The sequence below is a fragment of the Balearica regulorum genome, chromosome 1, assembly GCF_011004875.1.
Source record: "Balearica regulorum gibbericeps isolate bBalReg1 chromosome 1, bBalReg1.pri, whole genome shotgun sequence".
NCBI classification, from domain to species: domain Eukaryota; kingdom Metazoa; phylum Chordata; class Aves; order Gruiformes; family Gruidae; genus Balearica; species Balearica regulorum.
The window spans coordinates 33,661,558-33,688,606 of NC_046184.1; the positions used below are offsets into that span (position 1 = coordinate 33,661,558).

At 39.1% G+C, this 27,049-nt stretch overlaps 2 protein-coding genes across 2 annotated transcripts in view; one reads left to right on the forward strand and one right to left on the reverse strand.

Moving 5' to 3' along the window:
* TMEM117 (transmembrane protein 117) overlaps positions 1-27,049 on the forward strand; it is a 232,029-nt gene that overhangs the window by 15,063 nt on the left and 189,917 nt on the right. Inside the window, exon 3 of the mRNA XM_075745154.1 lies at positions 25,073-25,205. Coding sequence (XP_075601269.1) covers positions 25,073-25,205 — 133 coding nt within the window. The remainder of the gene's footprint in view (positions 1-25,072; positions 25,206-27,049) is intronic.
* On the reverse strand, positions 16,202-21,940 carry LOC142600045 (P2Y purinoceptor 1-like). Its single transcript, XM_075742850.1, has 2 exons — positions 21,871-21,940; positions 16,202-17,223 (listed from the first exon to the last, which is right to left on the reverse strand). Exons 1-2 carry the CDS (start codon positions 21,938-21,940, stop codon positions 16,202-16,204), a joined length of 1,092 nt encoding a protein of 363 aa, XP_075598965.1.

Below are 27,049 nucleotides of genomic sequence, written 5' to 3' on the forward strand. Positions count from 1 at the left end.
CGAAATCTTCAACAGCAGTAGGATGATGTATCTTATTTTCATCTGGGAGGAGACTGCAAGACAAAAAGGTGAAATAGACTGGTCTTGGTGGGGTTTTCCAGACAGGTTATCCCGTTAGAAGAAAGGAAGAACATCATGCAGCAATTCCGTGTTTTGCACCACTGCTGTCAGTAGCTTCCCAGGCAAGTCGGCCACAAGGTTTAGAGTCAGGGCCACAATACGGATGGGTGATAGATTGACAATCACAGGCTGTCCTGGTTGTGATATTGTTGGATATTCTCTTTTCCCAGTAAGGAGCGCTAAGCTCAGTTTTTGCAAAGAATGCTCGGCTCACAGGGCTCCCCGTGGGCCCATGCCAATTATTCAATTGATGAAGTACTTTGGAAAGTTGAGTATCCCACTGGGCCTTGTGTGGTTTAAGGCTCTTTTTCAATAAGCCATTAGCTCTTTCTACCATCCTGTTTGATTGAGAATAGTAGGGGGTATGAAATACTCATTGCATTTATTCCTGCTTTGCCCATTCTTGCACTTCCTTATATGAGAAGTGTGAGCCATTATCACTTTGGATGACATCAGGAGTAGGCAGACTTGAGAACCAAGATGACAGCCCTCACACTGTGTTTCATCCATCGACCTTTTGGCAGTCACCATAAGCAAGCCGGATGCTACTTCCACTCCTGTGAGGATATATTAATATCCTGTGGAAGGTTGGAATGATTCGACATAATCAATTTGCCGCATAGACCATAAAGTTTTCCCTTCATTGATATGTAGAGGTGGTGCTTTAGCAGGATGATCTGCTTGCAATTTCAATTTATATTGGTGGCATTCTGTAAGGATAGCTTCACATGTTTTTCTGTTTAGAGGCCAACCGCTGCTTTGGGTTGCAAAATGAAGTGCTTCTCAGCCTGTGTGGCCTAATTTCTGATGTAACCATTCCCCCAGTCGGTACCATTCTGGATCTGGTGTATCTCCTGTTTTTATTTCTGTAATTCAGCTAATTCACCTACTTGCTGATTCCAGTTTATGGCTGGTTTATTGTCCTTGGCGTGAGCTTTCACCTATCCCATCTTAAATGGTGTTTTTCTAGCTTTGACTAGTAATAGTTGCCAATCTTCAGTCCTCCAAACTGGGGATTTATTTACTTCCCAATTTAGGGCTTCCCATTGACAGAGCCATTGGGTGGCACCTGCCCATATGGCATAGGAGTCGACATGGATGACATTTGATCCATTTTGTGCTGCTAGAGCAACTGCCCTTAATTCTCCTACTTGTGCACTGCCTTCACCTTCTTCTATTACTTGTTTGCTGGTGGTAATTTCTAATGCGGCGGCATTATACCACCATCTGCTGTTTATTCTCTTTGCTGAGGCGTCAGTAAACCGTAAGTCTTCAGTCAGTGCTTTCTCAGTGAGGGGAGGTGCATCTTGAATAGGTGAAGGTTTAAATGGCTGTTGCAGTGCTAATGGGTCGGTGTTTATAGGCATTTCTAATTTGGAAATTTTTGTATGTCCTTCAGTCAATGGCATTTCATCTGCTACTCCCAGCAGGTAAGCATGCCATGCCTGGTGGTGGCTTGCTGTGCAGTTCCTTCGGGGGGGAGCAGTTCCTTTTAGGATTGTTTCTAAGAGATTAAATGGCCCTTTAGTCTGAACAGGTTGTTCCTGCTGTATTTTCGCAACTTGTTTAACTGCTTGGACTAAGGACAAAAGTCCTTTTTCCCATTTGGAGTATCTTTGTTCTGTCTTTAAATGCGGTTCAGCTGAATAATAAAGGTCTCTTCGGTCCCTCAGGGCCAGTTTAGAATAGCTTACAGTAAGTGCGGTGTTCAGCAAAACCCCATTCTGCTGTAATAGGGTCGTGGGGGTGAACAGGCCCCAGTGACTGATAGGTTTTTAATTCTTGTATTAGGGTTTTTGACTGCCTTTTCATGTTCCGGGTTCCATTTCCATGGTTTTCCCTTGCATAAAAGCGAGTGGGCAAGCAATGACAGAAAATCCAGGTACATGTTTTCTCCAGTACCCTAGAGTGCCCATAAATTGTTGTAATTCTTTCCTGGATTGGGACATCTGCAATTCTTCTATTTTACTTCAGGTGTCTGGTGGAATTGCTGCACTACCTGCATCCACCAAGTACCTAAAAATATTACTTCTCTACTTGATCCCTGACATTTTTCAGGTGGAACTTCCAACTTCTGCTTTGTGTAGTGCCTGCCACACTGCTGTTACCGCTTCCCCCACTTTTTTTTGGAAGAGTTTTTTCCAGTCAGAATATCATGTATATATTGGTACAGTTTCACATCTTGAGGGAGTGAGACTGTAAAAGTTTGGCAAGTGCAGCATGAGCAATCATAGGTGAATGTTTTTGTCCCTGGGGAGTCTGTTAAAGGTATATTGTACACCTTCCCAAGTAAAAGCAAATTTCTCTTTATCCTTTTCCTGTAAGGGGAACATAAAGAACATCTCTTTCACATCTAGCATTGCCATCCATGGCTGTGCAGCGGGGCTGTATTAGCATCCAGGCACCCATAACCAAGTGGTAAATGCCACCTCCCATCTGGTTTCTGAACTGGCCAGACAGGTGAGTTACATGGGGAGTGGATTCTGGACATAATTGTAATTTTTCCAAATCAGCTGTGACTGCAGAAATTCCACTTTGTGCCGCAGCAGAAATCAGGTTTTGTGGGACATTAGTAAACTTTGAGCCAGGGAGAACATGCGCTGTAGCCTCCTGATTTCTATCAGGGTTAAGGTCAACATTTGAACCACACGCTGCTGTCCGGCAAGCCCCAGGTTCAGCTGTTCAAAACATTGAAACCCAAAGTATTTTCATTGTGATCTTTAACTGCAAAGCGAGTAGATTACATGCACTTCTTGCCTGGGAGCCTTAAATTGACGTTCGTGGTTTGGCAAATAACACTTGCTCTGTTTACTCCGGTGACTTTAACTCTTTGCGGTCTGGGTCGTACACCCAGCTTCTCGGCGTTCTCTTGTGTTAGTATTGAAATCTGTGCTCCTGTATCTATTGGAAATTTCACCAGGTGTTGTTAAGGACCAACTGGAATTAGAATGTTTCCTGCTTTAATGATGGGTCTAGCCTCATATTGAGAGGAATCTGAGGGGAACAAGGGGTCATCCTTTCCCTCATCACAGTCATCAGGATCACCCCAAATGCTACCATCCCAATCCTCTGGGAACACTATTAGTTTCCTAATTTGCATGGGCTTAGTGAGATGCGGGGCCTGCATGAGCATCATCTCAATTTTTTCTTCCAACTTTTGTGTTTTCTCCTTTTCTTCCTGCAGCTGCTTCTGTAACTGTTCAATTTGCAGGAACAGTAATAACTCAGCTGCCTTCCTGCCTTGTATTTCCTTTCTCAGATCTTGTCTCTATTACACTTTTTCCTATCCTGACAGGAGGCTTCTAGGCAAGTGCCTAATATCTTACAATGAATTCCTTTTCCTTTACTATTTTTAATATTTCCTCTAGCCACCTTTAGTTGTTCTTTCACAGCTTTCTGATAATGCCAGTTTATCACAAGCCCATTCTTCTGAGAATTTGGGACTCGGACTTTTTCCATGCTTTTGTGAGTAATCAGTGATACTACTTGCCATCCTGCTGACTATGCCAATTTAGCACAAATCCCGATTTAGGATCCTATCGACTGCACCAACTTGTCGCAAGTAGATTTTACAAAATTTTGAGGTAGCAGCTATTTAAGATTTATTAACACTATTATGGGAAATCACAACATTAGATTGTATGATATCTACTTACACTCAACTATCAGCCAATTAAAAAAATCTGTTAAAAAGTTACAACTTAGTTAAAGATTTGAAGATGGCAAGGTTCACGCGAGACTTATGACAGTTTTCTAAATCAAACCACATACATAACTACACACACACACAGATACAGACATGGAGGTTAACCTATGATCAAGATTTTTCTCTCTCTGCAAATTGTAGTGAATTACTCACTTTTTCCTTTGTTGGTGTTCGTCAGCGAACGATCTTTGAACCCTTTTCCTTTATTAGCATCTGTCGGCAGACGATCTTTGAATCCTCATGAAATCTACCGTGAGAGGTGTCCCTGCTCAGGAGGAGATAGTGGGTCACAGTCCACTGCGATCCCAGAGAGCTCAAAGAGTCTCACAAAGGATCACCATTTACAGGATTGTGAAATGATTGACTTTGGTCAGGCTTTTGGGGTTTGTTTGTCTCCATTTGTGCCATAATTCTTGTCAGGTAATTCTGGTACCTTCCTGACTGGGCTATGATCCAGGCAGCAGGACTTCCAGGTGTGGTTAGGGAGCGCCTGACCATCCCAACCCACTGCTCTTGTAACCAAGAGAAGAAAGTGCGAGGTCGTCCCAACTTACTACACCTGTAACCAAGACAAGAACACAATGTTGGGATCACAAAGTGGCCCGGGGCGGGGGGGCTGCGCCACCACAGTAGTGCCCTGGGAGTCAGATTGACACCTGATATAATTACATTACAAGACAAAAATCGAGAGTAGGAATTCTCATGTTATCTTCATGACATATATGTTCAATACCTCTTTTTCATGTTTATAGTTACAAACGTTATCCCTCAAGAGACATGCCATAAAGTGGTCTCACTCGTCTTGTGGAGGGAAGCAGGTTAAGCCTGTTCTAGCCATTTCCTGGGTGTGACGTATTACAGAAAGATGAAGTCCTTCAAAGACCGCTTCCTCAGAGATGGAAGAGCGTATGTATTCCTAAATATGTCAGTGTCATTTAGGTGTCTCTGGCGCTATAAAGGCACTACTCATTTTGTGACTGATTAATTCATATTATTTGAAATTGAACCCCTTTATAAGCAGACCTCTCAAGGAGTCTCAGTGGGTATTTTGTGACCATTGTAAATGCCTCAAAACAGAATTTATAGTTATTTTTCAATACATACAAGATGTTTTGAATGTAGGCTAACAAGATATTCCTAAAATAACTGTTACAAAATGAGTGAAGACATTTTTGACTCTATTGAAGAGGTTTGAATTCCTTACTCAGATGAAAAGAATCATCCTCTGAAAGAGCTGGAAATGTTCAGCAGCAAAACTGAGAAAGTGCCTCATAACCTCAAGGAAACAAGTGCCATGTACTCTTTGCTGTGCCTGTTTCTTGTTAAGAGACTAATGTCTCAAGATGGAGAGCTCTTTTTTTGGCTATTTGAAGATTAAGATGCTGCACATAAAGCATTCTGGACCTGAAAGCTGCATCATTGACATGTCTTTATTATTTCTCTTTCTCTTAGATCCTGAACTGTATAAGTTATCATCTATCTAAAAGTTGGACAGATGCACCTGTAGAGCTGGAATGCTTTTCTGTAGTAGTATCAGATGGCATTTTGTCATATTAACATATAGAGGTGGACAGAAAAGGCTTTCTTCCCAAACAGTTCACCAGCACCTTTCTCCTTTGATTATTTCAATTTTGATCATTGAGACCCGTCGGGTGAATCAAACTCTATTTGAGTAGCCTCTAAGCTTAATTAGTTTGCCTCTTGCAACAGGCTGTGCAAAGTGCTGCAGTGGAGAGTTAGACTGCGCTTCCTTCCCTTGTGATACTGAAATTTGGGAAAGGCCACGTGCATGTCTCCTCACCAGCAGGAAGCTTCTCCCTGGCGACTGACCTTAATGGGTTTTAGTAGTTTAAACTGTTTGAACTGCATGGTGACTTTCTTCCCTTACCATCTCTCAGTGAAAATGGCCTTTCTAGTGACTGTTGTCTAAGCTAAAAGAGTTGATGAAATCCAGGCTCTCAAAGTTTGCCCAGGCATCGCATTCATTAGTGGTCACTTTCAGACTTTGTCCAAAGTTTACAGCTAAAAGAGTCAGAATCTCACCTTAGCTCATCAGTCCGTCCTCATTTCCCCTTTTCTTTCCCTATTCTCACCAAAATCTTACCCAATCCCAGATGACATAAAACTTTTCAGACATTGCACAGGCTGAAGTTTTTTTTTTTTAGAAAAACTGCAGTAATTTCAGCTCTCAGTTAAGGTTTTTATTGTATATGTGAAGAGCTTACAGAGGCAGTCTGTGTGTACCCAGAGGTTATCAGAATGCCTGTCTGGGTGTCAAACTAAATCTTAACTTGGTTGAGTCTCATATAAGGTTGTGTATGAAATATGAATTATTGATCCTTGAATTTCCAGATGTGGTTTGATGTCCTGATAGTTGGTTTGGAATTGGTGTAGATCATATGCTTATGTTTGTATGGTTGTCATAAAGCTTCTTTTTATGTGGGACTCTCCGGCCTTCAGACTTCAGACAAGCGTGCAAATGTCCCTCTAGGGATGCATTCTGCCCTAAGTTACTCCAGAAGGGGTTTTGGTGGACTTGGCAGTGTTAGGTTTATGGTTGGACTCGATGACCTGAACGGTCTTTCCCAACCTAAATGATTCTGTGATTCTGTGATTCCTAACCTTACAGAAACTGTGGCTCTTTACAGTGCGTCAGCTCCACCATGGTTTCAGTGCCTCATCTTCCAGCAAAACTAACTGGAGTCCTGCTCAGCTGGGATTCAGATTTATCAAGAAAATGAGTGATAACAGATCTGTTATTCTCATGCTGTGGTAATGGTTATGGCACATGAGGTCCTGCTGTTGTATAACAGGGGCGGTTGTGGCAATTACAGTCTGTGTAAACAGCTGGCCAGAAGCACAGTTATCAGAGGAAAATTAGCTTTGAGAAGCAATTCAGACAGAAATAATTATCTTTCAACAGAGGAGCACCTTCTAGTGGTACTGAATGAATATGGCAGCTACTTAAACTGAGTTATTTTCTCTAAATAAGATGTAAATATGCTAGATGAAGAATAGTAATGAGTATTTCTGTACACTGTTTTTATGATTAAATTGATAATTCATTTAAAAACAAAGGAAAAAACAAACTTGAGTAGAGAAAGCATATATTTGAAAAAATTAAAACAATTTTCTATTACCCTGCCAACCTATTAGCTTACTAGCTTTTTATGCACTTACCGTGAAATAGTATTTTTATGTGTTCTAGTGGGGAATCTACTCACACTTCGGCTGTTTTTAGTAATTAAAAATTTAGGTTCATTATATGTCTGATTTAGCGCTGAAGGAAATTTGCTATGGAACTGTAATTTTTTCCAAAGTTTCACTGATTGTTAACACAGTTTATCCAGTGTATTTCTAGTAAAGATATATTTCTCAACATAGTATTTGCCATGGTTACTTGTGCAAATAACAAAGTATCAAATGATTTAAAATTCATTTTTTCCAGAGTTACTACTAAATGCAGTGGCTATGGTGGTTTAGCTGATATTGTGGATTTCTACTCTTTCAATTTGTATGTAGTAAATAATCCTTTTTGGACACTGTTACATAGTGTACATAATACAAATGAATGATGTGCTATTTCTAGAAAGGCAAATTAGGATTAATAAGCAATGCTAGATATTATGTCATTGCAGGAGATTTGTGCATTAATGGAAGCTATCTGTATGAAACAGATATTCATACTTAGATTTTCATGAGATTCCTCTGAATTTTACAACTGCATGAAAAAATGTCAAATACAAAAAGTCCGCAGTGGTTAAAGTGCAGGTGGTTAAAAGAAGACATAACTATAGTTCTGCTTTTTAATTCCGTAAACATAATCCTGTGTTATCAAAGTAGGGAAGTTGACCTTTTTATCCTGAAGAAATTTTTCAGCATCTGGTAACCTCAGCCCAAAGTTGAAATAGGTCTTGCAAACCTTTTAACTAGTGAAAGCTCATTCCATATCACTTGTTTTGGTTCATTACAAAGTAGATTTGTTGAAATAGCTAGTATTTTTGCATCCTCCATCCCATGGTATGAGGGTGAAGGGGTGGTAAGACAGCTGGGAACAACCTGGGCAGAGTTAATGGAGTTGGGGTTTTGTCAACTGCTTCTGTAACAGTGGGCACAATATTCTGCAAACTATTGCAAGTGCCACACAGGCATTTGTTAGAAGTACGACTGCCTAACCCTAAGGCTCTTCTGAGTCTGGTAGGGTAATCATCAGCTTTCCTGTGTAAGATCTGTGCAGCCTCCAGCACATACTAATACTGATGTAGGATTTTATTAACTGATTGTATCCCTTTTTGGTGCTCAGACAATTGTCTGTCCAGATGCATATACAGATGCTAGTTGAGAACAGCTTAGCTGGGTATATAGCTTAGGAAGCAATAGTTTCCACCAAGTCTGAAAACGCTCAGGTCTGAGTGCGTACCCCCGTATTTCATTGTAGGCTAGAAAGCCGTCTTGCTTGTCACTGGAATATACACCCTCTTGGGTCCACAACATCAATTCTCCACTTGTCTTCTGCATTGGAAACGCAAACACGCTCTGTAACCCCCGTGGTTCCTGCCTGTGCACTGTAAGATTTAGTCAGTGTCCAAAACAGACAGCATAATTGCAAATATTTATTGAAGACAAGAAATAAAACAAACCCCATGCTTAATCTGTACATACTGAGATTAAATCAGAGAGCTGTCTCTGGTCAGGGTTTCTTTTTTTCTGCATAATTTCTGCCTCTAATTAGAAGTAGAGAGAGGCAACCCCTTGCATGGGAGCAGTCATCCACGTAGCAGGTCTAGACAAACAAATGTACTCAGTTCTTGACCAGGAGAGAGTCTAGCTCATTTTTTTTTAATTAAAATGAGCATTGTTTCACTTCCTTTGAGACACAAATGCCTTTTGTTAGAACACCTGCTATCTCCTGTATTTGACTGACCAAGTGACTAATTTTTTGCCTCGAGGAAATGTAAATCTCTTTTCTCTCTTGCTCTCTGCCAGTCTTGGATGGCTCAGCATGCACGCTGAGTAGCGACCCTTACATTCCCTGCACTGAGTCCCAGAGACAGCATTGCTTGCCTTGGTCACGTAGAAAATCTCTGTCACAGCTCGTGGTCAAATCTAAATCTCTTTTGAGTTCCAGTTCAGCGCTGGGGTTAGTTGTGGGGTGGCTGTTTTCTGTCAACCTCCACTTCATGTGTTTGATAGAAAGGGGCGTTGCTCATTCAAATCAGGCTGAAGGTGTATTATGCATATTTGCTATTTTTTAATTATATGAAACATATATTTACATATAAACATATCCAGCTATGTTTATATTTTTATATGTTTATACTACAGTCAGATTTGCAATTTACTGTGCCACAATACTGCATTTTGGACCACTTACTGGAATGACCATTTGTAAACCTGTAGCTGCTCCTAGATGGATAATGACAAAATTTGCTTTGTTTTCTGACTCAAAAATGCTTTATAAATGTTTATTTTAAAAGACTGTGTGGTAGATGGATTGTAAGCAACTCTATTTATTGTTAAAAATAAGCTTGTGAATCAGCTTCAGTGCTGTTTCAGGAGAAAAAAAAATAATAATTTTGACAAGTCATTGCAGAGTATCACTAAACTGGCATTTGAGAAACAGAGATTACAGTACTACCCTTCAGAGTTCAGCATCAGCATTATATGGGATATAAATGCTGTTATGTTTCTTTTACCTACTGTGAAATTTGGCTTCCAGTGAATTCAAAGAAGGAAAATGTCGTTTCTGTAGGCACTACATGTAAGATGATGAAACATTGTAGCTCTAAAATTAAAAAAAGGAGGAGAATCATTAAATTACTTTTATAGATCTGGCAGTTAAAAAAGCAAGTTTCTTAAAAATGCTAAAAATTCTTAAAAGATAAAGAGTGCAAAAAATATAATTAATACTTGCATGCCTTCTAACCAACTTTTCGTTTGTTATGCAGTGAGGACATCTAAAGAAAGAAAATTTTTTTCACGATCATTTTATAACCTGCAATACAGTCTCATAGAATTAAAAAATCTACACCTCAAAAACAAATACGTTAACATTTTCTATTGCTAACGCAGGGTTTTCAGTTGGTTCCCTACTAAAAAATGTTCTAAAACATTATAGGAAATCAATATCTATTTTTACAGGTTTCCTTTTAACTGCATCAGCACAATTGTCTAAACCTGAAGTAATAACATCAGTAAGAGTAAAGTCTATAATTAAAATTATATGTTAGATCCGTATAATGGCAATTGACAGATGCAGAAAAAATTGAGAATTAAGCCTGCCTACGCACTGTAATTCTGGCACAGCTTTAAGTCTTCCTGTATTATCTGCGTTTTACAGCTTTTTCACATCAGCAGCTCAAGGTATTGCATCTAGGTAATAGTAATGACATTAATGTAAATCAAAGAGGGAGATGTGGTGCCTTGATGAACCCCCTGCCACATTCGGTGGAGGAGGTGGCACTGACCGTTACCACCCTGCTCTCGGTTGCCTTTAGGTAATCCATTAAGAAAAGAAAATGTCAGCCCTTTCCTTGAAGCAGCAAAAGTCCATCTTCCTGTTCTTGTTTTTGTATTAAAAGGTGAATGTGCTTCCTTATAAGCATTTGTATTTCTATGCTTTTTTTCTTTGAGAAATGGCAAGCAATCTTTAGAGACTATGTGGCATTGCAGAGGAAGGCAGAGTGCTATACGTTTCACCTGCATTTGCTCGCCTGCAGTTTCTAGTTCAGACCAGGCCCTTGAGACCACCAAAACCAGGTGAGACATGCTGCTCAAGAACCCAAATGGAAGGATGTCTGGCTACTAATGTCGGTCTTCCAACTGGTATTGGCTGGACTGGTGGGAAACCGGAGATCCTAGGGTCCCATTGCCTGAGTACATGATGTACCTTGTGAGGACATCACTTTCCTAGCTAGGTCAGTAACTGAGACCTTGACTATTATGGTTTGTGACATTACGCTGCATTTTACCTTAGACTGCAAAAGCTGAGGACTGCAGTGCTCCCTGATTAGGGTTCACCTTTCCCAGCCAGAGGAAGCCCCATCTATGCTGAGTCATGTGAAGAGGAAGGAATTGAGCTGGCAAGTGCTAAGTTGGGAGAAGACCTGAAAGAGAGCTTGGGGGAGCTATAGAGGTGGTAGGTCCCTGCACAGGGGCCAGCACACCGTCTCCTATGTCTGTGGGCTCCAGGCACAGCGTGGGGAGACTTGGCAGCCCTGAGACTCAAACGTTTCTCTGAGACAGGGGCAGAGAAGCTACGTATCCCTGCAAGGTGGATGGTGGACTTAGCCACATGACCTGCCTCTGCCGTGGTTCCTCCAGCTGTAGAATCAGTCTAGGCATATTCTTCCTTCTGCCTAAGAGCTTTGGCTTCCACCGATGAAAGCAGTGTACACAGGTGAAGTATTTTAACTGCTTTGTGGTACTGTTTGTCATAGCTTTTTGCCAAGTGAGGAGTTTCTGAGGCGCAGAAAAGGAAAACTTTGATAGCAGAAAACATTAATTTATGTATATTGAAGACAAAACCTAACTTTTGGGAACCTTTTATTTAAAAAAGGTAAGCTTATCTCTTAATAAGTGTGAGAATTGCAGGTTATCTGTGAGATAAAAGTATTACAAATGGAGAACAGTGGATGCATGAAGATGGCTTTCCTTAGAAAGCCGATTTGGGACATTTGTAGCAAAATTTACCTCTTCAGCTATAAGGTTTTTGTTTTAACAATTTTTTGCTTACAAAACAATGCTGAATTTACAGTAGCAAATGAGAAAGTTGTTTCTCTGACCACAGCTGAGCACATACATAAACAGTCAAATCTTTCAGGCCATAGTCTATTTTGTATTCATCGAATATATTACAAAGATCTAGATATGGTACATGAAAGCTACCCATACCTTGCAGTCAGTTTTATAGGTTAATACATTATTACAACATTCAATAATGTGTTCAAACTCATTATTTCAGTTGAGCATTTAATTGGATACCATGTCATCAGATTTAATCCAAAGAAAGATCTGTGAGAAACCAGTATTGCAACACACTTTCCATAGTAGATGTTGGCTTTAGCTCTTAGCTGTTTAGTTTATTGTTCACTTATTGTAGCAAAATGGAATAAAGTTATTTAATTTATTTGTTTATGTCATTCTATCATCTGGAGCATATTATAATAAAACATTTTAGGAGTATGTATTTCCAAATAAAAATATGACTGAGTAAATATGAACAGATGTCTTGTGCCTTTTAACTCTTATTTTGTAGAAAACCTTTGATTTCAGTCAGGACAACATTAGCGTTAGTTCAGCATAGTTGAACAAAAATGCTGTAAAAAAAGTGTGTTTAATTGATTATAGAATCACTTATGAACAGACAAACAAATGCCTAGAAGCCTTGTCAGCTACTAGGGTGTATTCACAGCTGAGTATCATGAGGAACATGAATAGCTGAGGGTTAGAGAGGGGAGGATTTTTCATTAGTTTTGTGTCCTGAAGATGATTTTTAAAGATTGCCCAGTGTCTTTGGACTCAGCCCAGCACAAGGCATGTTGTGCGAGATGCCCAGGCCAGGAGAACAGAGGACAGAGGCACTGTGGCACAGATACTTTTTGTAGGAATGTCCCCCATCTTTTTTTTTTTCTTCAGTTCATTATTTGGGGTTGATTGGGAATTATCTTTTCAGAAGCTTAAGGTTTTTTTTTTGCTTTTCCTTCCCTTTCCTCTTATGTGTGCAGATACCTTGGGACTTCTGTTATAGATGGCCTTATTGACAGAAAATTAATGAGCTTTATAGGATTGTGTAAACCATGTAGGATGGCACCCAGCTACAGGAACAGACATGGAGGCAAGGATTTACTTTTGTAACACAGTTTATTCCATATTTTTCTTCCAGTGGGACACAAAAAGGAGCAATGCGGAAAAAACGGATTTTATTAGACTTTCAGAGTCTAAACAGTTTGTTGCTTGTTCTGCAGGGGATCCCAGAACAGCAAACTGCGGAGCTAGGACACCCACCTTACTCAGTCCTACGAAGTGAACTAGAGGCATCTCCAGCTTGCTCCTGCTTGCCCCCAGCAAAGAGTTCAGAGGAGGGCTACCATCCGTGCTGCCCGTATCTCTTGCTCATATTCTTGGGGGTCAGGGAGGATCAAAGGATATGCAACAGAAATCAGTATTGTCTTGATACCTACTATTTTGTGGCAATTTTTGTCTTCTGAGTTGGCTGACATGTGGATCCTCCCCTGGAAAAGCAGGTCCCAGCTGTTCTGCTTCCCTGGCCAGTGGCACAGTGCAGTGGGCACTCCATGATACTCTCCCGGGCCCGTGATGGCAGTTGCTGGTGTTGCTCCATCGTGTGTGCCCTGGACCATGCAGCTCTTTGGTAGGGTGATGCTGACAGAAAGTAAAAGGTGTCTTATTTTGCATCTTTCTATGTGAGCGTACTGCATAGTTCAGTCACACCGAGAATATAAAGGTCATTCCTGTTCAGTTAAATGCATTTTATATTCTGATTACCTGACCAGAATGAGATTTCTCCCTAGCTTTATTTTGAGTCAGGGTCTCACATGAAAGCATTTCCTTACTGTTGGCTTATTTTTTCTTTTTACACACTGAAACACTGGGCAGAGAAACTCTAGACTTTGCTTGAGAATCTCTGCTATCTGCATTAATGCTTCTTGCAAAAGGCATTGCATAGGAGTTGTGGAAGGATTATCTGTGAAGCTTTTTAATTATTGTATTTGTCTTGAGCTCACTGGAGGTTTTCGATCCAATCTTTAATTGACATTTTTTGTTTTATTCTTGCCAACTTTGAGTACTTGTGAGCACAAGCTGCATTTATAGGTGTTATAAAGGTAGGACTTCAAGAGGAAACAATTGCAATTTTTGCAAAATCAGGAAGTGACTTTGCTAATGTTTTTCATAATTTCTTCTGAGTTAAATGCTTCTTTCTTCATTAACAACAAAAGATATTTCTAATGATACTTGCTTAATACATAATAGTAACATTAACGTCTATATGGTAGATACAGTAGATATGCATTGAGAATAAAATGATCTGTCTGGACAGAAAAGCAACTATTTCGCTATTAAAAATCTCTAGAAAATTTAGAGAAGCTGCTGACGTAAGTCCTTGTTGTCTCTCCTGAAGAAGCTCACATATTCGAAGTCCTGGCAGGTACAACCTGAGAATCTCTGCTTCCCAGAGGTGTGAAGTTATTTTTTCTAGCCCAGGACTGTCGTGAGTTTTCATGTTTAATTTTGTGTCTAGAAAAGTGTATTTTGATTTCACATTGAATTTTCCCCAGCCTGATTGCAGACAAATTAACTTGCTGAAAAGCAGTACTGAGGTGGAGAAGGGCGAAAGAAACGGTGTATCTGTACCTTTAAAGATAGATTGAAAGATAAAAATGGCAAGTGTTTGATTTTGGAAATAGCTTGCTGTTTACAATCTTGGGTACAATCTGGTGGGAGCAATAAACTCATTCAGCCCAGAGCTTCACACTAATCTCTCCTGTTCTATCTTTTTTCATGCTGAGAGCACCTTTGTCGCTAATTGGCGTTGACGTTGTTTCTGTATCAGTCTGAGATGTAAGCGTATATTATAGTAGGTAATTGCTGATGGGTGCCCATTCATGGATTAAAAAGCTCTCTGTCTTAAGGAAGCCAATGAATTGTTAATAACCCTGTCGTGTTTCCAATAGACAATTCATGTGTAAAAAAAAAAAAAAAAAAAAAAAAAAAAAGTGACTATTTTTCTTTTAAAATAAGAGAAATTGAAAGATTAAGAAATTATCAAAGCAAAAAACCAGCACTTACAATGAGGAGTGTACATAACTCTCCTGCACAGAATATAGGTATGCAATTTTGCTATGAGATCCTGTGAGTTTTCTAGTACTTCCAAACACGTGTAAAGAGTTTCAGATTATCAGGACCTTGTTCTTCATTTCATGTCACAGTTATAGACAATTGAAAACCCATTATTCTAGATATTATATATACATATGTATTTACTCAATGCAATTGAAAGATACATCGAGAGAGATTTAATACCATTGTAGAATAGAATTATTTTCACATAGAGACATGTGAGGACAAAATTATATTAAAGCTCTGGAAATCAGAGAGTTAAGATACTGTACAAAGTCTACTAAAATGTACTTTGTCATTAGTAACTTCTGAAAATAAAGTTAATGTGCTCACTCATACATGGACTTTTATAATTAACAAGGTAGCATGTGGGACTTGGCAAGAAAACAGGTCAGCAGGTGGTTGATTATGGAACATGATCATTTTGCTTATACTATGAGCTGAAAGAACATATATTTAATGGCTCTTGAAGGTGGATGTTCTGATGACTATATATTGGGCTGTTTTATTGATTAAAAGGCACTGTAGATTAATTACGTTACACTGTCCAGAAACTGTGATGCTAAGATCCTAAATGAACAGGAGAAGAAGCACCCCTGTGTAGCAGCATCTCTTACTCTTCTTGCAGCTCAGCCACCTCTGTATTTCAGAACTTTTCCTGTGCACGCTTCTCCCTATTGATGAGTTCAGAGTTCATGGGAGAACCATACACTACCCTGTATGGTGTAATTGCCCGGGGTTTGGGGGACACTGGTGTGCCCTGCCGATGGGTCCCTAACCCTAACCCTGCCGATCGATTTGGAACCCCTGCTGCCTGGGGCAAGACTTAACAAAGCTCTTCAATCCATGCTCGTTTGCTTCATGAGCAGATTCACTGTGGCTCTGACTGTCCTCAGGGACTTTATCTCACTATTTATTTTTTGTTCGTTTGTTTTTGGAAATGTGCTGCACTTACCCAGGTTAATGAGGTTCCACTGGCAGTGTCAGTGGAACTCTAGTGCAAGCAGAATTAAAATGAAGTACTTGTAGAAAACCTCTCTGCAAATGCTCGAGAAGTTGAGCTGTAAGCATCGTGATTGTTATTAATCACACAGTCCAATCAGAGCAGCACTTACAAACAGATGAAAAAATAATTAACAGAAACTATAAGAAGGCTCCTCAGCACTGCGCGTTCTTAATCTTACTGTATTTTTCTGGCCAAGAATTAAAGTAGCTACTTAGAGCTTTTCTTCATTGTTCATGCCATGTTGCATGTACATACAGGTAAGTAGTGCTATTTCACAGTAAACTAAGGTATATTTATGCCAAGTATATTTAAAACGCCAATTCTGTAAAGCTAGGAGTTGCCAGTGTTTCTTTTCTAGTTGACGTACACATTAAGTTTTACTCTGCACTGCTGTGTATTCTTGCTTACTCAAGAGATTGCTATACAATACAGGAGACCAAATTTTAAATGGATCTGATGACACAAAGCCAAATGGGCAGAGAGAGATGCATGTCTTTGTAAACTGATGTTTAAGTCATTGTTCTTGGGGACAGAGTAATGTCCCTTACCCTTCCTGTCAGGCAACAGCAGCACTGGCATTTGAGATGACATTTTATAGTTTTAATTGTTTGATAGAATGTCTTATTTGCTACCGTAAAAATGATTGGGTCAAGGCAGCTATTGGTACTGCAGATGATCTCTGTGACTTTATAAATGGCACTTAACGTGCTCATGTTCCCACAGGATGATTGACAATTAATTCTATAAATGAGTATCACCATCATCATAACGTGATAAGGTATGAAAGAAACAGCAAATACAGTCATAGTGGCTGAAATCAGTAGCAGAGGTCTAACAAGTCTGTTCTTTCTTTGCTGACGTTTACTGAGTTGTAGTAATGCTTTGAGAGTCAACATATAGCATGTGAAGATGACTGTGACTGGAATTAGGAATCTCAATACAATCTTGGAGAGTGTGAATGGCACTGCAAACTGTAAAGGTCCTTCAGTGACATCCAGGAAATCTGTGTTGTCATGTTGCCTTCCAGCTGCAACTGTGTAGTAGATCTCCGGCATCGATGCGATCACTATGAAGATCCATACTGCGATGGTACAAAACATGGCCTTTCCTTTGTCCCACCATGTTAATGAAGTGATAGGATGGACAGCACCTACATATCTGTCAAAACTGATGAGTGTCAGGAAATAAACACTTCCATAGATATTAATACTAAAAAATAGTCTTATGATCTGATAAAATGCTTCACTGGAATAGACAGCTAACTTCTGGAGACTGTAATATACTGAAAAAGGTGCCATGAGAGTCCAACTAAAGTCACACAGTGCCAAATTAAACAGAAATATAGTGTTAGTAGTCCATGTCTTCATGCAGTACACATAATGTCGTAGTGCAAGTACATTGCCGAGAAATCCTGCTAGTAAAGTGAAAAGGCAAAGCAGAATCAGCAAGTAACAGTACCACTCCAGCTTAGGATTTCTGTTGCAAACTAAAATAGTGCATGTACCATTCATCGTCTTTCCATGGAGTATGCCTAAAGGGAAAAGAGAGACCAACAGCTTTTAAAATAAAAACTGAATTAGATGTATTGAATTTAAAATTCAAAACTTTTATGTTAAATCCAGTATGTCTGAACTGTCAAAAGAACTCAGAATATGCTGTGATGTACAAGCTCTCCTTTATCTGAAAGAAATGTAAATTCCAAGTAGGTAACACTTAAAGCTTACTCTATAGCAACACCAGCACAGGCAGATCTTCATGAATTTTTGTCCAAAACTTTAGTATTTAGTGTAGTGTACAATAGATCAGAGAAAAAAAGCGTGCACCCTCGGTAACAGCAGCATCCCCTTGGCCACTAAGGTATCTGTGTCTGGCTTTGGAAGAAGCAGAGGAGAGGACAGTAGTTGCCCGTGCTCATTCCATCCTTGCATCCATACTGCCTTGGGTAACCCTCCTGGGCCTCGGGGCAGGAGTAACATGGGCAGCCGTGCAGAGGGCTGTGACAGAGATCCAGAAGACAACATCAAAGCAAATCCTGCTTGTGCTGATGGCCACACCAACCTTTCCATCTAAAGTGCTGAACAAACTACATTTTTTTTTTTTTTTTAAACATACTTCTGTAAATGAATGTCTCAGGCCAAAACATTGTGCTTATGGTAGAGTTAGAGAGAAATCATTTTGTCTCAATCTGTGGCCCAGTTTGTATCTATCAATGCACCTTAGGGAATATCTGGAATGTAGATCTGCAGTGTGTTTTTCAAAGCAAGGTTTTTATGCTTGTAAAGTCTTATGTTTAATCCCAATGATTTTGTACTCCTAATAAAAATAAAATAAAGACTGGAATATTCTGCTAGAATGAGCTGTCACCAATTGCAGTATGTCATGTTTCTATTGCAGTATGTCTGTCCAAGTAGGAGCTTTCTATGAGGGTCATCCAAGTAGCCATTTATAGATCAGAGTCCACTACAATGCTTGATAGGATGACAGGATCAATTTTTACTGAGTACGAAGCACACTTGGAATGGAAGGACCTTTTGAAAATATTATTGATTCCTTGAAAACTTTCAAACAGCTTCAACCATTAAGTTGATAGTAGTGGGTTTTTTTCTCAAACCTAACATTTTGCTTTCATGTCTACCTTAATGCAAAATGACTTTTCCAAAGACATAGGTCAGAATACAACAAACATGAGCTACAGTGAAGACCTGCTAAACAAATACTGCATTATTGTGCTTTGAAAATTTATGCTTCACCCAGACAGTGAACTGACAAAAAGCCAGTTCAATCTGCATGGAATGAAATTAAGAAGGAAAGTTGTTTCTCTAGAAGCTCAGCAACAGAAGCAGTCAAATGACTTTCCAGAAAGTGAATATGGATAGAAAGCCATCTGTTCTACTCCCAGTGTATTTCACAGGTGGGGAATGTTTGCTCTCAAAATGTATTTTGCTTAGTATTGAAGCACTGTACTTTAACCTGGGGTAGCTGTACTCTTTCCCTGCTTTTCTCCATAGCCTTTGTGAAATCAAACTTAGTGTAATTTTTTCTTCAGCTGAAGTTCATAAGATGTCCTTGTAAATTCTTTAAATGGTAGCCACTCTAACAGGTACAATACAGTTGATTAACTCTTATAGTGTGTTCAATTAAAAGGGCTTTGAATATGTATAAGTAAGTTATATTTTCCTAAAATCATCATGGTTAGAGGTCATGTGTGATTTCAGTTAAATTATATTTCCTACCTCTCTGCCTTCTTTTTCAATAAATACAAATGAAGGCACTAAGCACTTGATTCCAGGTTGTGTTGGCAGTATAAATAAGCCCTAAACTGGCTACAAACATCACAGCCATAGCTGCATGAGGGAATTGTAATATCAAGTTCCTGATCTCATCAAGCTCCTGGAAAAGGACCACAGGTAGGTCTAAATGGAGGGAGGCAGACAGTTGTGCCACCTGCTCCACTTTGCTGTAAGTTGGCTGGATAAAGCCTCGATGTGTAGCCTCGTACCTGTATTAGGGCAATTACAGACCTGAACTAATAAATCCCCTGTTGCCTTCATCACCTTCAGTTCACTGGACTGCACCCAGAGTTGAGCTACATGAAGTTAGTTATGTGGCCAGAGGCTGGAACTGCACAGCTGGGCAAGGTGCATCTGGAGCTGAGGGAGTCATTAGAAAATACGTTTGCATAGGCATTTCCCATGTGTCTACCTTGGGATTTATATTTGGAATTTCTAAAATATTCTTACCGTCTCCTATTAATTCTTTGTGTTATAGTAGAGCTTAGAGGCCGTAACCAAGACTAGATTCAGACGGGTGCAGACATAAAAAGAACCTTTCCTGAGGTAACATAATACGCAAGAGCAGAACACAAGGGGTTTGACCCCCAGCTTAGTGCTATAACCAGAACTCCTGGTCTTCCATCAGAAAGGTTTGAAGACTTCTACAATCAGAATCCAGTTTCACTGCATGTGAGTAGACATAGTCAGCATGCCCTGCCATATCCTGAGGCTGCTGGAGCTACCCTGATGTCCAGTACATCTGTGTACGTGCTGTAATAATCTTCAGAAGTGACATGTTTTTTATATCAGACAACAGCAATTTTTCTGTCTACTGTCTTACTCAAGCTACAGGATGTGACTAGATCATCTTCACAGTTCAAAATTTTGCATCTGTAGTTTAAGAAAACTGTTTCTGAACATTGCTGTGTTCACTGCTAAGTCCATGTATTCTTAAAGGCAGCCAACACACATACACACATCTTAGTGACAGGATGAGCAACAGCACCATGACATTATACTGTGACAGATGAGGAGTTGCATATGGTGTTAGTGCTGACTAAGAACTGACTTGCCAGACTTTGTTGAAAGTAGAATTGGGCTTTCAAGGCTAAAAAATACTTCCAATTTACTGAGATTAATTTTTCAGCTGAACAGTTTCAGCCATTGATGGAGATGGCCATGAACACTGAATGGACAAAAAAAGCAATCACATGAGGGGCATCCAAAATTAAAGGAATACCTCTGATTTGATTAAGGGCTTAATATTAGAATACTACACATTTGCCCAGGAAAGAGTTGAAGATTATGGGCTCCATCACTCATAATCAAGACAAGAAAGCATGCTAAATTAATGGGTAAGAATTTTATGTTTCTCTTGTAAGCAGCAGTCTAATGAATCCAACCATCTTATGGGCTGTGGATCTAAAGATACTAGAAAAGTTTTAATTTTTAAAAAAGTGATCTGTTTGATTGATTCAGTTTTTGTATCTGCTTATTGGGTTGTCTCTGGACTTGAAAGAAATACTTGAAAGATCTGTGACTCTCTGACAATTACTATCTACAAGCTCCTCTGTCCCCAGCAGCATGTGCACACTGTTATAGAAAGTCAAGAGGGTTTCAGTGATGACCTGATTTACTGCCTGGTTTGTTGCAGAGCCCTAAATCCTGAAGTCTCCACTTCCATGTGTATCACTTGGAGTAGATAGAAGACCTTGTTTCAGTAAAAAACAACTTTTTGAGAAAACTTCTTTTAGAGCTAAGAAACATTGTGTCACTGAAGAGAATCTTGATTTGTATATATAGTGAATTGTAGCTCACAGTTTATCACTGGTAGTCATTCATACGGCTTTTAACTTGTATATGCAAAGTTCCATTAGATTTAGCATGTTTATTTAAAAAATATCTAATTTTGTATGTGTAAATAGGAACCATATTCTAGGAACCATATTCTTCCCTGTCATACCTGTGGGTGTTTTGACATTTTAACAGGGACATAATAAGAGATTAATTTGGCCTGAAGTAAAAAAAAAAAAAAAAAAGATTAAGCTGAGTTAGCAGTTTATTTTATGTAATTTTATTCCTTATCTACTCTCTCTGCCCCTTGCTCTGTTTTTCTTCTTATTCTTCATAGTAGAAGTCCTGATTTTACATCAACTCGTTTATTTCCTGGGATTACTCAGAATTTTGTTTGCCTGTTTGCAACTGTATTTGAATCTAGTACAAATCTATTCCAGTTACCAAATAGGTTTTCCACATTTCTGACTATTCATACACCAATATATTTCTGTTACTCTCAAAGCGTACCCTTTTGGCTCATCAAATTAATAAAGCATTTTACATGAGTTGTAGGTTTTGTTATAAAAATATCAATCATTATTTGCAATTTTTACTTTAACATTTCACCTGTTAGGTAATCATCTCATGCATTCCCTTTTTAAGTTCAGCTGAATTGATATGAAAGGATATAATGCAATGTGAGTGTTAAGTGGAACATTTCACATATTTTAGTTCAACTGCATCTAGCATATTACACATACTAGTACGATGGGAACAATAAGTAATATACAGCAGTATTTGTATGCAATTAGGTAAGTAGATTGTGCTAATATCCAATTCCCTTCTTAATGACTCAATCTATATTGTGATTAAGCTACTATTTCTTTCATTAAAAAACAATGTTCATGTACTTAAATGAAGTCCTATATGGCAAACGTAAGCTACAGTAGAAGGATAGTTAAGGTGTGAGAATTTGCCTGCTGAAGACACTATTTGTGAAAAAGTACTTTAAAAAATATGAAATTTATACGTATGTGTAGGTATCAATCAGTGCGTAATAGCTAAATAGGCAAATTATATTGCTTTGGAGAATACAGGTGCAATTAATACTTAATAAATCTTTCTCTTACCTGTTTTAGAAAGGTTGGAATTACCTATTTTACAGAAGTCTAGATTCCCAGCTGTGCTTTTCCTCTCCATTAATCTGGACCTTCTAAAATCACAAGTCTATTTTGCAAGTATTGTTTTTATTCCAAGGTTTTGGTAATATTCCATATGCAATGGCAGCTCTTCAGAGATCAGATGTCAAACTGAAAGGGAGATATCTTTTATCATTAAGCCCCTCCTCTCAGTAAGTCAGGATGAATTGCTATTGCCATAACAGCCTCTGCTTGATTTTTAGGGAAGGACAGATTTATTGCACATCCCCATCTAGACAGGCCTGGGGCTGTCATTGTTTCCAGCAGTAAAAGAGAAGAAGATTGTACAGGGGCTTAGGACATGTATGTGTGTGTTCGCTCTGTCCCTTTCTTGTCCCTTCCTCACTGCCAGAATCCTTGTTATTGCTGCCCTGCTACTGGACTGGTCCATGGACCTATGCTTCTCTCGCTGCATCACAGAGCTTGGTTCACCCCACCAAGCTACCTATTGTTTCTACTGTCCCACAGTTCCTACCTCATTGCAAAATCCCACCCCAGCCAGGTAACTCCCATCCTCCAGATGCTTACTCCAGAGCTCAAATCCTACTTACTGCTTCAGCCCATAGCCCAGGTCTGCTCTAGGTCCTCCAGTTTTCCTGCTCCAAATCTGCATCTCCAGTCTTCAGCAGCACACACCAGTCCTGGGATCTTCCCGTTTCATTTCCTGAATGAACACATCATATTTCTTACTAATTTCCCCCACATTATAGCTTCACCATGTGTCCAGCCCTAATCCATGCCGAAACTAGACTTTTCATCTCACAGGTCTCCCTTCCCCAACCACTCTCCTGAGTATTTTTTTGGTCCCAACCTAATCCCATCTCCTCATGAGCTTATGCCAGAGCATTAGAGGGTCTGTTTCCCTTCTTCCAGCCTAGACTGTCCATTTCTCCATCTACAGTTACCAAAGCTTCATATCCTCAAGTCCATCCAGGTCCATTCAAGAGCTCTGTCTTCCTAATTAAGATGTTACATTTCCCAACCCTTTCCACTCTCACTGTTACCTTCTCTTCACCAACCTGTACTGGAAGCTTAGCACCTTAGTTCCATCAAAGTTTCTACCCTAGATTTTGCAGTTCAACAACAGCTCCCAGAGATTGCCTCCATCCCCGACCATTCCACTTCTCAATTGTTATATCACCTCTCTTGATACTTCTTGTCTAGCTCCTCATCTTCCGTTTTCCCTATTGTGACATCTTCTAATACCTGACTGCATTATCTCCTCATTAGAAGCTGTCTTTCACCTTACTGCTGGAATTATCAGTTGTCTTCCTTACCCCTCTTGGCTTCTGCTGTGGTACTCTCTGCCTTCTAAAAGCAAATTCTCATTTCTTGCACTGATGAGGTTTTCAATACCCCAAACAATGGAAGAAAATGTTAAAAATTCACCTGGTTTGAGAAAAGAAATATTCTATCTGGAAGAAAGATAGACCATCTATGGTAACCCATGATAAAACAATGATACTGTTAGTTATAGGGGCATGCCAGTATGAAAGATGGTGAGCTACACAAACTATCTACTAAAATCAGTAGACATTAGAGGAGAGCTGCTAGAGGACGGAGATGTGAACACAAAAGGAGATCAAGATGTCAAGAAGAGTATGAACAACTGGAGTGAGGTGCATGACACTCACCCAGGTGAGGAAGAACTAGTATGGCTGAGCTTTAATAAGAAAGTGGTCAATAGAAATTCTGGTAAGAACAGCTCAAGGGACTGTACCAGACTTGTAGAGGTCCAGGAGAAAAAAAACTCCAGACAGTGAATAAACAGTGTGCCTAAAAAGTTTAGAGATGAAAGACAAAGAGTTGATAGGATATTCATGCAGAAGTAAGCACAGAAGATATTATGATGCTAAAAGCCAGCAGATATGTTTCTTTTAGGAAAGGAGAGGGCCGGACGAGACTGAGAGATTCAGAAGAGGAAAAGAGGGATGAGAGTAGAGCCAAAGAAGATCTGGAAACTGGGTATAAGGAAATTGTATGGTCAGGTGAAAAGGATAAAGGGCTACAGGAAACAAAGAGGTGAGAAACTCCTGTGTTTATGATAATGGAGAAGAACAAAGAGAAAAAGGTAAGAGGAGAAGACAGAGAAAGAAAGCTAGGCCAAGAAAAATATATTCCTGAAGAAAACGTGACCAAAGTTTCACCTATCACCAAAAGTGAGAGTAAGAAGAGCTTATTTTCAAGTGCCAAGGCGTACCAGTATGCTTTGAAAAAGGCATTCTCTGCAAAATAAAGTCCAACGCATCACATGATTAAAGTGCTTAGGTCTAAGAAAAGCACACAGCACAAGATTCTACCCAGACTCATAATCTGATTTCCTAATGAAATAAGGGTAGCACATAATGTATGTCAGGGGACATACGTCTACTTTGAGTATTTCACACAAGAAAAGTTTTCTTAGACATGAAAAGGAGAATGATGTACAAGTCAGTAACCTTTTTTAGCATTTGAATTAAATTGTAATGGTCTCTGATCATTCTCAGCATCTCTTAAAAATACTGTTATTAGTTATTGTTGCATTCTTTTTTTTTTTTCCTTTGGAGTTCATATTCAGTGTGTAACATTTGAAAATAGGATACAGAAAAGATGTGAATAAGGAACTGAGATTTTTCTTTATGCATGAATGGTGAAAAAAACATTAAGACTGTAGGAGCTTATTTTATAATATTGCAGTGAGGCATTATAACTCAGCATTTGACAAATTTTAATTTAATAAACTCCTTTGTAGTTGATCAGGCTTTCTGATATTACCTTAACAGTAAAAATGACCACTGTAGCAATTATATTGCTCTTAAACCTGTTAAATATTATCTGTTGGTACAAAGCCCTTTTGAAATCCCATCTGGGGTGTTAGGTGTTGTTCAGACCTCCACCTCAGTGATTCTGACTGTAAGAGCCCAAATCAGTTTTTCATCAGTTTGTGGGAAGCAACCTTGTAATTTTGTAGGAATAATACCTGTTCATGCTGAACTACAGAAGAGTAGTTTTGTTGCATGATACTACATCTGCCCTCCCCACACACAGTGGAGTACTTGGATATAAGAAGAAATACTATTTTGGTTTTGTAATCATGTAAACATGTATTTACTGACTGACTAAAATATACTTTCTCATAATATTCATACCACAGGTCAGTTGCTCCGTCTGAAAATGTTTCGAGAGGACCACGGGTCTTGGATGACGATGTTCTTCAGTACCATCCTCTTCCTCTTCATTTTTTCTCACATTTATAATCTGTTCCTCATTATGGCAGGGAATATGAGGTGGGTTACAGAGTTTCTTTTTGTCTGTTTTGCTCTAGAGTGTATTTTACTGGAAACTTTTAATATGATGCTGCTTTACAGTGAACAAGAGCTTACCAAAATGTAAACATAATAGTATTCACTATCTTTTTTATATTCCTCTTCTTTCTGAATTTAGGTAGAATAGTAATTTAATTGGTTAATTGGCCAAGAGGATTAAAGTATCAGTTATAAAAAGTGGGGTCCTAGACTAACGATAGCAACTGTTCCATCAGGGTATTAATGAATATTATATCTGTTTTTTAATTTAAAATTATAGCTCAACAAATTTGATTTGAAGTTAGGGCTGAGTAGTTTAAAAGTATAAGCATCACCATTATGCATACTCAGGAAATTCAAAGTTAAAAGAAATTGAAACATCCAAACTTGAGGAACCTCACACTCAAACCACAAACATGAAATATGTAGTATAATGCTGTTTTGGTTATGTACAATAATATTTGCTGATCCAGTTTGTTAAAAATATTCTTAAAAATCTATTTTTTTTCCCCCATAAGTTGCTTGGACGAGCCAAAGTTATGGTTGGCTGAGGGATGAACAGCTATCTTTTTATTATGTTGTAATGTATTTTAAATGGAGCTTTTAATATTAATTTTCTGGTTTAAGAAGACTTACTTTCTCCTATTATCTTAAAATTAACACCACTTTCACGTGTTGATTTTCCAGAGAAAAACCTACATTATTAGTTACCTAACACATACAAAATGAGTCCATTGGACAAAAATACAGTCATGTTGTTTATCAAAGGCAAGATAGCATCTGAAGAGTTTCAAGCAAGGAATAAGAAACCCAATGTATGTATGAGTTGAAGAACAATGCAAATAATTGAATGACTTCTTCTTACCAGAATATCAGATCCATACCAACAGAGTCTGATGAAGAGTTAGTTAATTGGCCCTAGTGTGGTGTGTTACAAATCTTAAGTGTGTCAACAAAAATATGCAGGGTATAAAGTCCTGTTAACAACGTGACATAAACCAAATGTGAGTAGGAGTCAGACTGGGTGGCAGTGAATGAATGTAAGTGCAGACCAGCTGGGCTAATCATGAAATTGTGACATGAAGACTAAATGTATTGATTCAAGCAAGGCAAGTAAAGCAGCAGAATCACAGAGTGTTTTAGGAAATGATCACGGTAATGATGTGGTAAATATGAATAGGTGCCCAATAAGAGGCAGAATAATCATCCCTGAAATGAGGAGAGTGGGAGCATTGCAGATTTCTGGCTTCCCTAGTTACATAGTCATACTATTATTGGTGTTAAGATTTATATTTGGCATTTCTAATGCTCCATAAACTATAACTAGCTGTTAGACAAAGCATTAATGGTTTTGAAAGCTTGACTCATGTCTGGAAATCAGAGTTCATCTGTCCTTGTCAACATTCCTGCTCCCCATATCTATTACAAGCTTCCATTAGCTGCACTGAAGAGATTGCGTGGCAATCGGTGTCCATGTTCATGGAAATAGGCACAGCCTAGTACTGAAATAGCTGGTGTCAGTCAATATCTGCCCTCTTGCTTTCTGCGGGGTGAAGCCTCTCCTTTCCTGGAGCTTATGCCCCAGCCCTAGATTTGTTGCGATTGTTTTGGGAAGCCAACCATGCTGTGCTCAAGGATTCACATTGCTTTTTTGGAATGGACTGAAGGCTTGTTACAGCCATTTTGGGCGTCCATTCCAGCAAAAAGGCAGAAAGCAGATACGAAACAAACAGTTTCAGTCTCAAACTGCAAGACGTAAACCATCAGTCAAACAGAGCCCTTGGATCAGTCCTCTCAAAGCTGAAGTAGAACAATGTGTAGTACTT

What these genes read in the sequence shown, in the direction of transcription:
- LOC142600045 (XM_075742850.1), bottom strand. Translation starts at nt 21,940, where the DNA reads ATGGAGAGGAAAAGCACAGCTGGGAATCTAGACTTCTGTAAAATAGGT. An exon ending in TTCCAACCTTTCTAAAACAG is followed by an intron (nt 17,224 to 21,870) that starts GTAAGAGAAAGA and finishes TTTTCCCTTTAG; the next exon opens with GCATACTCCATGGAAAGACG.